The following is a 12148-nucleotide window of genomic DNA, read 5'->3' on the forward strand; positions in this document are numbered from 1 at the left end:
CGCCCAGGCCCTGGGCTTCCCTCCTCTGGCCGCCTGAAGGCACCCAGGACCCAGCTGACTTCCCTCCAGCACCAGCTTCGTCAGGAAGGACGTCCAGAATGAAGTCCAGAAGATGTCTGGTCTAATTAGCATATTACCCTTTTATTATTATAGATATGCAAATCAGCCAAATGGCGGAATGACCAGTTGGCAGGGGGCGTGGCCAGTGAGCAGGTGGTGCCAGGCTAGCCAAGGCACATGCCAGCAGGCAGAGGGAGGGAACGGCTATGGGGGTGTGGTGAAGGGGTGATGGGAGGGGCAGGCACCATCCCCTGATCGGCCCATCTGGTCGCCTCCTGCAGAGGGAGGCTGGGGGGCAATGGTAGGGTGATGGGGCAGCACCATCTCCTGATTGCCTGTCTGGTCACCCCCTGCAGAGGGAGGCTGGGCAGCAGCAGTGGGGTGATGGGGGTGGTGCCGTCCCCTGATTGGCTGACCCAGTTGCCTCCCAGAGAGGGAGCAGGCCTAAGCTGCCAGTAGGACATCCCCTGAGGACTTCTGGACTGTTAGAAGGCACAGGCCTGGCTGAGGAACCCTCCCAGTGCACGAATTTTCATGCACGGGGCCTCTAGTATACAGAAAAGCCCTTTGAAGCTTTGAAAGGCAATGGCTTCTCTCTCCCTATGAAATTCCTAAATAGCATCTTCTTCCAGTACAAGGCTGTTTTGTCTACATTGAAAATCCATTGTTTACTGTAGATGCCTTTATTAATGATCTCAGCTAGATCTTCTGGATAACTTTTTTTCATTAATTGTAGAGAGAGAGGAAGGGAGAAAGAGAACCATTGATTGGTTACCTCCCATACACACCCCGGCCCTCCACCGGGGATCAAGCCTGGGTATGTGCCCTGACCGGGAATCAAACTGTGACCTCCTAGTTCATAGGTCTATGCTCAACCATTGAGCCATGCCAACCGGGTAGGCCTGAGGCTCTACATGTCCAACTAGTTCCTGAGTGATGCTGATACACTGCTCTATGCACTACACTTGCAGTAGCAAATATAGGCTGCCAGCCACTGCAGACGCTAGTTCTCAAACCTGGAAGCACATTGGAAACAATCGGGGAAACTTAAGAAAATGCTGGAGCCTGGATCTTATCACCAGACACAAAGATTCAATTATTTTGGACTGGACACGGGATTTTTAAAAGCTTTCCAGGTGACTCCACTGTGCAGCTAAGTTCAAGAACCACTGCATGGAAATAATGACAAGAATCAGTGACAAAAGACTAACTTGGTGGGATGGAAGAATAAAATTAATACAATTATATGAGTGAGCATTCCTGAACAATAACGATTTTATACTTGAACCTAAAGTTTTCTCTGCATATCCTATCTGCTAATTGACAGGTAATCCAATTTGCAAATAAGCACATATCAGTAGATGGGCCTCAACTCCCAATCAAATCTCTTCCCTTCCATTTGCATTAAGCTATGGCAGAGATGCATAAACACCTTATACAATCAATTTCTTTTTGTGTCCAATGGCGTACTAGACAGCAGGAGTGAAAAATGAGAACAAAGTACTGCAAAAATGCCATCCCCTAATGCTCATTGCCACCACCCCCCAATCTTTCCTCCCAGCTTGTTGTGGAGCCCATTGTCCTACCGGTAGATGCTGCGGCTTCACTGCCATCTTCATTTATCTCCAACATAACTTGTTGCACGACTTGAGAAACATATAGTTCAGATGAATCTGTTGGGGAAAATGAAAGCATATTTAAGTGTTAAAATTCAGAGCCATTGCTTATTGGGTTCCAGGTTAATTACATTTTCAAGTGAACAAAGAAAAAGGAAATAAAACTCTTTCCAAGTTAATTAATTTGCTAGAGAGAAAGGTGGTTTAGGTTTAGCTTTTGCAGAAATGATAAAGAGACAGATACAGAGAGACCAAGCGTGGCCAAGATATAAAAGGTAAAGACAGAAGGGTGTACTCCTCAAATCAGATATCCCATTAAGCGAAATATTGAATGGACAGCATGGTCTATAGACAAGATGAAAGGAGCTTTACAGATTCGAATTAATCCCACCCTGTGTTTTCAACCTCAGAGCCACTTGTCTTTTCAATTCTGTATCAGTTTTGATCTAAGTTTAAAACAAAATTTACTTTTCTTTTACACTGGGGAGACTATGAGAGTCTAAAGCACATCTGTGGAATCTGTCATAATATCACTTCAGAGCTACGCTTCAAAACCTGTCAGATTTTTCAGTGTAAGACGGTGTCACACAATGTTTTGTTCTGGTGCGGATACGAGCTGAGAGAGATGGTCCTTTTCTCTCTTTGTAGAACTGATGTGTGTGTGTGAAGTGTTCCTGGCACAGTGAGGATGGTCTCCTTGAGAAGGGGGAAGAGAAATCATGAGTTTCAGAAGCCATCCGCCACCCTGCTCCTACAACCTTCAGCAGAGAGACAGCTACATTCAAGGGTGACAAGAGGAGGAAATGGGCCTGGAAACTTTAAAAGGGAGGAAAGGAGCTTGGTGTCCCTGAGAGAGAAAGCTGATGTGATGCAGGTGGACTCCACCAAAACCACCAAATATGAAAGGGTTCATGAAGAGATGCCTTAGCAAAGGGGGACTAGCTCTGCAAGCTTACTGGAAAGTAAATCGCCTCAGGCAAGATAGAAGTCCTCAAAGGGACATTTACATTTCACTAAAAATAAACTCCAAATCACTTATGGTGATTGGATCTGGGCCCTGATTACTTTTCATCCTCCTCCACGCTCCTGTCCTTATTTGGTAGCTCCAGCTACAAAGTGAGGGAACAAAGTCCTAGCTCTCCCTCTGCTTACAACTCCTTCCCAAACCTTTCCCTATTAGCTCTCATGTCATTCAAGTTTCGGCTAAAATGTCATTTCCTAATAGCTGTCTTCCCTCACCTTGTCTAAAGATGGCGGAAAGGGGGCATCCGCCTCATTGGGTAGATTAACTGAAAAGCAGGAGAATGTGCTTTAAGGTCGGGGGAAAGGCACCTTTTTTCTCCATGATTGCCTGGAATACAACAGGAGCCACACAGAGAACACAGAGCAGAGGACCTAGGGGTCCATACCAAGAGCAAAGCCCAAACTGATGACAAAAACAGATCCAGAGACAGAGAAGCATGATCAGACCGTCAAACCTCAGACGGAAGGTAGGGGAGGGTGGGGGTCAGGGGGAGAGATCAACCAAAGGACTTGTATGCAGGCATATAAGCCTACCAGCGGTTCTCAACCTGTGGGTCGAGACCCCTTTGGGGATCGAATGACCCTTTCACAGGGGTCGCCTAAGACCATCCTGCATATCAGATATTTACATTATGATTCATAACAGTAGCAGCATTACAGTTATGAAGTAGCAACGAAAATAATTTTATGGTTGGGTCACAACATGAGGAACTGTATTTAAAGGGCCAGAAGGTTGAGAACCACTGGAACCAATGGACACAGACATCAGGGGGGTGAGGGCATGAAGGGGGATAGTAAGGGGGAGCTAAGGACACATATGTAATACCTTAATCAATAAAGAAAATTTTAAAAAGGGGGGGATAACAGGAAAAAAAAGTAGGTTTGGGAGGAGTAGAGAATTTCACCCGTTTTCACAATGTCACAAGACCAAGTGCCTCTCTGCCTCTTAGACTAAGAAACTTGGTTTTGTGTGTTCTGTCTTACCACAGAGAGGACCCAGTCTTGGGAACAAACAAGACCTGAGAGGTAATAGGCCAGAACAAGAAATCTGGACTCCATAAACTCAATGTTTTCTAAATCTTCATAATAATGCTATCCCTTAGTTTTCTATAAAAATTCCACGTGTCTGTATCAAATTTAAAAAAATAAAAAACCTTCTTTGCTAGAAGATGTGCAAGTAAATATTACGGTGCCACTTGTCCCACTTGTATTTTTTATTTAGCATTTATGGAGTAACTTCTATGTTTCTAAAGATGACATAAAAAAGAAATAACAGTTAAAAGTCAAATCTTCATCTCAAAATGTCCAAAGTAACTCTCTGAACACATTTCCTCTAAAATTTGTGAACTCCATGAGCACAGGGGAGTGCCTCTTTTGTGTAACTATCCCATAGCACTGGTGCTGGGCTGGTTCTCAGTGGCCTTTAGTGATTGCTTATTGCACAAATGAAAGGTAGGGATAGCATGGAAATCACTCTTTTCCTAATGACCAGGAATAGTGCCATCCTTGGCTCTGGTTCAGGCATAAGACAGAACCAGCATAGTTAAAACAAATCAAATAGGTAACTCAGGAGAGAAAGGAGCTGAAAATGTTGGGCATTTATTCTCTGTTCGAGGTGTTCTCTCGCATAAATTCTTTTATGAAACATTTTGGAGTTATTTTCTTGCCAGATCTGCCAGTAAAAAAAGATTTTTGTAGAATTCACAAATTGCTGGGAATTTGAGGAGTGAGTAGCTGTTTGAAATGTCTGGGGGACAGCAAGTAAGCTTTCAAAGGTGAGAAAAAGTTTAAGAAGAAGAGGTGCTGGGGAAATGGCTTGTTTTATTTCAGGCTGATGAGGCGGGTCTGTTCCAAGGCACACTCAGACGGCATCCTGTTGCAGTATTTAATGTTGACTGTCTCATTTCTGATGCCGAGGAGATTGTCAAAGAAGTTAGATCTTTCTGTCAGTGTGAGAACAAGTAGCTAAATCATGTGTGAAGGTGACAGTGAACTTCTATGTTGCCTGCGTACCCCACCCAATCCTTGCGTCAGGAAAGCTCATTCTGTTTATTTACCCACGTAATTGATGAGTAAATAAATTAATGAATACTTCTTCAAAGCCCAGAGATTTATATAGGAATACACAAAATTTCCATGCCATGATACAAAAGCCCATCAGATAGATAGGCTTCTATTAGCAGGCCCCTTTTTAAAAAATAGAAGATTAAATTTAAAAGAGGGTAAGTAACTTGGGACTAATTGGTCCTCCTCATCGTGTGTGTGTGTGTGTGTGTGTGTGTGTGTGTGTGTGTGTTTGAACTAATGGGTATTGTTAGGATGAAAAAAATTAAAAGACTATCTTGGGCTTTGTTGTGGAATTTGAACATCTTAACCCTGCACAATTTCCCAGGTGCAAGTTAGCATAAGAACTCCATCTCCCCAGTTGTGTTGTCAGTCCCAAGCTAAATGTGCAAGCTGTAGCATTACAATTTCTAGATTGTGTTTATCATCCAGCATGTTGTGAATGCCTGTTTCATGGGCTCTGATATTACCGAATTAACATTTGCAAATTGGGTTATAAGAGTTTTATTAGCTCTGCTCAGATGAGAGACTCAAAGTTGTAATTCCCATTGTTCAAATAAGAAAATCCAAATAGGGCCGAAATAAAAGCCCGTATAATACTTTACCTACATAGTTTCATTACAAGCATGGTTGGAAGGCTTCTCTAACATTCTAACATGCTTTCTGGCTTTCATGAAGGAAAAGTACTTAAATGCAAAATAGAGTGTTTACAAGACAGCTCAACACGACGATGGCATTTATTCATCGTGTATGTGTTTATTTCCTGGGACCCGGTGCTCTTTACCTTTTAAAAGCAGTCAGTTAACATGCTTATTAAGAAAACATATAAACATGCTATCAAATTATTTATCATATTACCTGTTATTCCAGAAAGGTCACAGCCACCACTAAATATTTCTGTTATGTTCAAAGAATACAAAGCTTCTTTGAAGTCCAATTTTTGTTCTACTTTAAATCTGTTTAAAAACAAGAAAGAAAGAAACACTGTCTGCATTTGCTACTTCCAATTTGTTTAATCTATAAAGTGGTTGACTTAGAAGAAATCATATTGTGAAATCTTTTGTTTGCATTACCCCAGTTACATTTCCTCACATTTCCACACACCATATTTCCCCCGCTCCACTCAGCCATTCTGGGTTACTAATAACTTGTTTTCCAGATAAATAGTTGGTGGAAAGGGGGAAGAGAACACTCTACTTTTTGAGTAACAATTACCCGACTAAACAGGGTGAGCGTTTTAAGTTTCCAATTGCTTGGCTCGTTCCCTACAAGTTTGAAGCTTCCCCTCCAGCAACCATCTACACTCAGGTGTTTTTCACACCATCCAAGACTCTTCCTGGCAGATGGCCATGAGGTGATGAGAGGAGGACAGGAGCCAACAATCCTTGGAGGGAATTGTTGGCTACTGAGGTGCAGCAAGGCCTTAGTCACCTATTTTCCTCCTCCCCATCCATTGTCATAATTGAGGTGACTTCCTTCTGTTGTGAACTCACCTAATATCTTTTCAATAGGCCCAGGAAGTGATGTAAAACATTGAAAGGGAACAAAATATCTTCCAAATGAAATAAAAGATAAAAATTATAGGAGAAAAACAAAAATGCCCACTACTTCTGATTCCTGGCGGCACCCTGGGAGGCCAAGAGAGGCCTCAACCCATTCAGGTCTTTGTCAGGGAATGAGAAGGAATTGACCAGCATGACAGAAAGATTCAGCAAAGCACAGGAAGTTTATTAAAGCGACAGATCACACTCGAGAAGTGAGGGTGGGCGACCTCGGAGAATGAAGAGTGCCAATGGGTCTGGGCGGAAGGTCTTTATTAAGCGCGGGCCAGGGTGGTCCTCTGCTTCTGAAGCTGGTTGCCAGCGGGAATCACACTGGTCTCTCCTCTCCAGCAATTTCTTTTTGGTCCTCCCAATGGGAGGAGATTGGGGAGAAGGAAGCAGGGAAACAGGTGGTCTGTGAGGGTCCTGTCTGTGATGTTCCAGATAAGATGGAGAAGGGGAGGGCTGGAGCTTGAGACTTTTGTTCCCTGTTCTAACTTTCCTGCCTCGTTTCCAAAGCAGGGCCATAAGTTAGGACTCCAGATTCAGCTCACTCTCCAAGGTGATGTGAAGAGGGACCTGACACAGAGAATCTCAAAGACTCTTTTAAGCACAGAGACATGATTCCAAGTCAACAGCAATCACTGAACCTCACGTTGGTATTTTAATAATAATAATCCTATATAATAAAAGGCTAGTATGCATTTTAATAATAGTAATCCTATATTATAAAAGCCTAGTATGCAAATTTTCCCCTCAACCAAAGACTGGGAGTTGGACTGCTCGCTATGACATGCACTGACCACCAGGGGGCGGCACAGAACATGATGGGCATTGGCAACGCTGTGCTGGCAGCGGGCGGCAGTGGAGGCACTGCTGGCCTTGACAGGCCCCGATGAGAGTGGGACCATGGCAGGATGGTAGAAGAGGTGAGCGGGTGGTGCCAGGCCAAGGCGGGTGCAAGCAGGAGCCAGGCGGGGCCAGATCATCCTGCAGAGGGCAACCAGCAGCAGTGGCTGAGAGCAGGGCCACCGCCCAGCTCCCAGACTCTGAGGGAGAAAAGGCAGATAGCAATATTAAAATTAACAGGCCCTGATCAGAGTGGGACCATGGCAGGATGGTAGAAGAGGTGAGCGGGTGGTGCCAGGCCAAGGCGGGTGCAAGCAGGAGCCAGGCGGGGCCAGATCATCCTGCAGAGGGCAACCAGCAGCAGTGGCTGAGAGCAGGGCCACCGCCCAGCTCCCAGACTCTGAGGGAGAAAAGGCAGATGGCAATATTAAAATATTTCTTCTAATTATTTTCCTTTCAATGTGCATGAGTCCGTGCACTGGGCCACTAGTAATAATAATAATAACAATAATAACTAATACTCACTGACATTATAGATGCTCAAAGCATCAATTTGCATTTGAAAACCAGATTGGAAACTTTGTTTATGAAAGAAAAGAGTGTGAAGTCCTCAAACAGGGAGCTTTGAATATTCCTACATCAACCAAATTCCCAGACAACACCTGCCCATGTTGTTCTGTCTGAGCATTGCTCTGCCCTGATGAGCATTTGCCCGTGTTCTCAGGTTTGGATACAGAGACAACTGCTCAAGCACAGGATTCTTGCTTAGCTAACAGGTAGGCCACATCTGGGGCTAGAAATTAACTTGGGCAGTCAGTCTAATTAGATCATTGTTTTAATTGCCAAATACTGAACGAACAAGCTTCCTAATTATAAATTTTCAAAACAATGAATATGCTGTGGTAAAATGTACTAGACCTAAATTATTTCTGGTAAAATATTGTGCACTTTTGGAAGATGTTAACTCATACAAAACCCTAGTTCACTGGCAATGGGCACAACGGGCGCGTTCAAATCTACTGATAATGAAAATAGCTTCTTTTATACCAACTGTTTTCAGCTTCTTTCTCTGAACTTCCAACTAAGAAAGATAATATGCAGGATAATGGTTTTGAGGGTTTGTTTGTTTTGCTTTGCTTCATTATCACACTCTATTTTTAAACTGAATGGAGTATGGGCTTCTAAAAGGCAGAGAATAAATGTTCCACCTACAAATTGACTGTGGTTTTTTTTTATAATAACACTGGTACTGCAAGACATATTACAAGTTCCAATAATGCCTAATTATCACCAGAGTCATTTAAGTAACAGTCCTGCTCATAATATAGTCCAATGAAACCTACAGCAATAGAAACCCACTTAACCATTTAATCTACAACCAATTTCTAATTATCCATAATTATTAGAGCCATGAATAGCCACATGTAAAGTAGCACTTTCATTAATATAGTTTATAGTTTTTAATCTTCACATAAACCCCAGGAAGTTAGCATTATTATTCCCATTTTTATTCCTATTAACATATAACAAAAGTGAAGGTTTAAGAAGATTGATTTTCAGGTTCAAGGTCAGGAGAGGACAGAGGTAAGATTCAAACTCAGGTCCATTCCAAGTCAAAGCTAATGTCATAACTCCCATTGCCTTCTAAAAATACATATATAATTCAAAATCATAATATATACATATATATTAGTATATATGTAGTTAACTGTGCATGTGGTTTCATTTTTCCTTTTCCTTGATCTTCCTCTAAACTTGTCAGAAGAATACAGCTAAAGTAAAAGAATGGCAAAAGATTGGATAGACAATCAAAAACTAAATAATCATGAAATGAATGTTTTAGCATACATAAGCAATATCTGTTTGCTTACAAGACATAAGTTGATGGCCAAATGCAATCATTGTCCTTAAAGGGGTCTTACCCAGGTAAAAGCTGCAGAAAAGAGAAAAAAGCACGTGAGAATTTCTGTTTTGAGATGGATTCACTCCTGTCTACAGGCCCTACTGTGGATTGGTTTTGTGCTTTCCTTTTCGTACAAAGCTTTATACCCAGGACTCTTGTTTAATGGAAAAAGCCTTGGTTGGGTCTCCTTTACCATCCCTATCCTTATTATTTGGAAGCCCAGCTTTGAGATAGTGGACTTGATTCATCCTTGGAATGTTCAGTCTTAGAATGAAGCAACCCAAAATTTAAAGCTGCACCCAAGGATAAAAATTTAGTACAATCCTCGACAATGGTGAACCTGGACTATTGTGTCAGTACATAGTAGTTTCTGGTCCCTTTCTAATCAATTACTTTTACCTTGAAGGGTGTGTGTGTGTGTGTGTGTGTGTGTGTGTGTGTACGCACATATGTATGTGTGTGTGAAAAACTCTATTAGTCTCAGGGTTGAATTAAAAATATGTTCCATTACATATAACATTTATCTGGACAAAGTTTAATGTAAACTTGGAATTCCAATTTGTATCCATGTCCAATAGATTAAAGTGAATGAACATTTTGTAATCACTACTGCAGCTGGTCATGACATCTCTATTCTCATACCCAGCCTCATTTTCCCTGAGTTCACTTTCTCTCACCCACACACAATTCACATTCACCATCTTACAGATCCACAGCTGGCCAGGCCTGGGACTGATTTCTAGTTCAGCAAGAATATGATACTTCATGTCCTATGGTAAGAATTCTCTCTTTTCAAAAGTCTCCTTGCACTGCTGCTCCACATCTTTTATCTTGTTGCTCATTCTACCAGTGATCATTTGCTCTGTTCTGTGCTCTCCCTCATGGCTGCCTCGCATTACACTTGTTTTCTGACTCTTGCAATTTTGGCTCTGCTATTTGTTAGCTATGTACCCACAGGCAAGGGGTGTCCCTTATCTATAACCTGAATATCAAAATAGATCTCTATCCAATTTATTGTGGGGAATGAATGAGATATGGTAAAAGGAGAAGCATTTTGAACAGTGTTGACACTGCAATAGATGCTCTATAAAAGTTAAAATTGAGTGAGAATAACAATAAAAACAATAAGAGTTAATAATGAGTACTAACATTTTTTACACATTATCTTATACTAGAGGCCCAAGGCACGTAATTCGTGCAAGGGCCTTGGCACGAATTACATGCCTAGCAGCCCCGGCTTCATCTGGAAGGTCGTTTGGCTGTCTGGTCTAATTAGCATATTATGCTTTTATTATTATAGATAATCCTAACATCAACCTTAAAAAGCATATATTATCATTATCCCTTTTAATAATAAAAAATATTAGGTAAGGTAATTAAATTTATACAGTTAGAAGGTTTCAAAACTCTTGGTCTTCAATATTATGTTCTATTTTCCATGAACTGGTTTCAAAAGTTGAGAAAAGATACTATGAGATGCCACATCAGTAAATATTTTTTTAAAAAATACCTCTCAGAAATAGTATTACTATTGTTTAGTTATTAGTATACTTTTGAAAGAAACTATATATAGTATTTAACAAGTTAAATAACTGGACTGGCCAAAAATTCAATGACAACTTCACACACTCCAGTGTCTTTCTTCTCCACCAATTCCTTACTATTCCCAGTGGAGCTGCCCCCTTTAAACATTCATTACTCAGTTCCCAAATCATTGCAGTAGATTTTTTACTGATCTTTTGGACTTCAGTCTCTACCTCTTTGCCATATCCTGAACATAACTACTATTCAGATTAAAGCAACATGCGTTCATTGAACAGCTACTATTTTTCAAATGTATGCTCTGTGCTGGGGTCACAGAAATAAACTATTCCTAGCTCCTGACTTCAAGAAGTTTACAGTCCAGTGAGGAAAGCAAACAAATATAACTGCTGTGCAGAAATAAACACAAGAACAGGGAGAACTTTTCCCACCAGGGAGAAAGGAAGATGCTGTGGGATCTTGTGTGAAGACTTCAAAAAAGCTTTCAAAAACTCAAACTTTGTTTTAAGGACACATAGTAATGATCCAGAAAAATGGAGGTAGGGGTAGGGGTGATAGAGAGTTGGGAAAAAAAAAGGAAAGAGTTCAGACAAGCTATTCAGCATGAACAAAAACTATTCCTGTAAAACACTGCCTTAATACTCCATTATCCTACTTGGAAATTTTCAGTAACTCCCCATTACATGCAGGACTTACCCATCTTGATTCTTCTAAAGCCCAGTTCAAGTTCTTCCTCTTTCATGAAGCTTTTGTTTACAATTCCAGTTTCTAGTGCTTCTTGTCCCCTCTTCTCTCTCCTTTTTAATAAACCTGGTGCTTATTGATTATAGCATTTCTTTTAGAATTTACTGTGCATTGCTGCATATTGTTAGTAAATTTCTCATGCAAATCCTTCATGACTCTATCTATCATCTTATGGATAGGCAACATGTCTATAACTTGGCATCTGTCCTAGTTCCATGTCTAGAGTGCTGTCCCAATTAATCTGTGCTTCTGGGCAGGAGATAAATTTTCTAACAAGTAGCAGAATAATAAGACTGTAAGGCTGTGAGCCAACAAGCATGGGAACTTATCCCATCTCCTAACACTTAGTCAAATGTCAATCAATTTATTTTTTGAATGACTAAGTTTCCTTATCTCTGAAATACAAGATATAACCAAGTCAGAATATAGAACCACAGCATTAAGTATCCTATATAATAAAAGGCTAATATGCAAATAGACCTAACAGCAGAACAACCAAACAACTGAACAACCGAACAACCGGTCGCTATAACATGAACATGCGCTGACTACCTGGGGGCGCTTGTGGAACATGGTGGGTGTCGGCAGCAGGCGGCAGAGCGTGGAACATGGCAGGCACTGGCAGTGGCAGGATGGTGGAGCAAGTTAGTGGTGGGTCACAGGTTGCTATCATCTGGGCAAGCCTCTAGTAGTTACTGAAAATTCTTTGCTCCCATGTGCCGTGGTCCAACCTGGCACTCATACTTGCTGCCGGTGCCGGCGCCATTCCCACCCGCTGCTGGCACTGGAGCCGCTGCTCACAACTG

The 12148-nt window shown here is 41.6% G+C and overlaps 1 protein-coding gene across 1 annotated transcript in view; it reads right to left on the reverse strand.

Annotated features, from left to right (window-relative positions):
- The window catches only part of SERPINI2 (serpin peptidase inhibitor, clade I (pancpin), member 2), a 38917-nt gene that overhangs the window by 12777 nt on the left and 13992 nt on the right, over positions 1-12148 (reverse strand). The window contains exons 6-7 of the mRNA XM_006774180.2: positions 5622-5719; positions 1647-1733 (exon numbers count right to left, since the gene is read on the reverse strand). Of these exons, the coding sequence (XP_006774243.1) occupies positions 1647-1733; positions 5622-5719 (185 nt within the window). The remainder of the gene's footprint in view (positions 1-1646; positions 1734-5621; positions 5720-12148) is intronic.

Source organism: Myotis davidii, unplaced genomic scaffold (assembly GCF_000327345.1).
Source record: "Myotis davidii unplaced genomic scaffold, ASM32734v1 scaffold1307, whole genome shotgun sequence".
NCBI lineage: Eukaryota > Metazoa > Chordata > Mammalia > Chiroptera > Vespertilionidae > Myotis > Myotis davidii.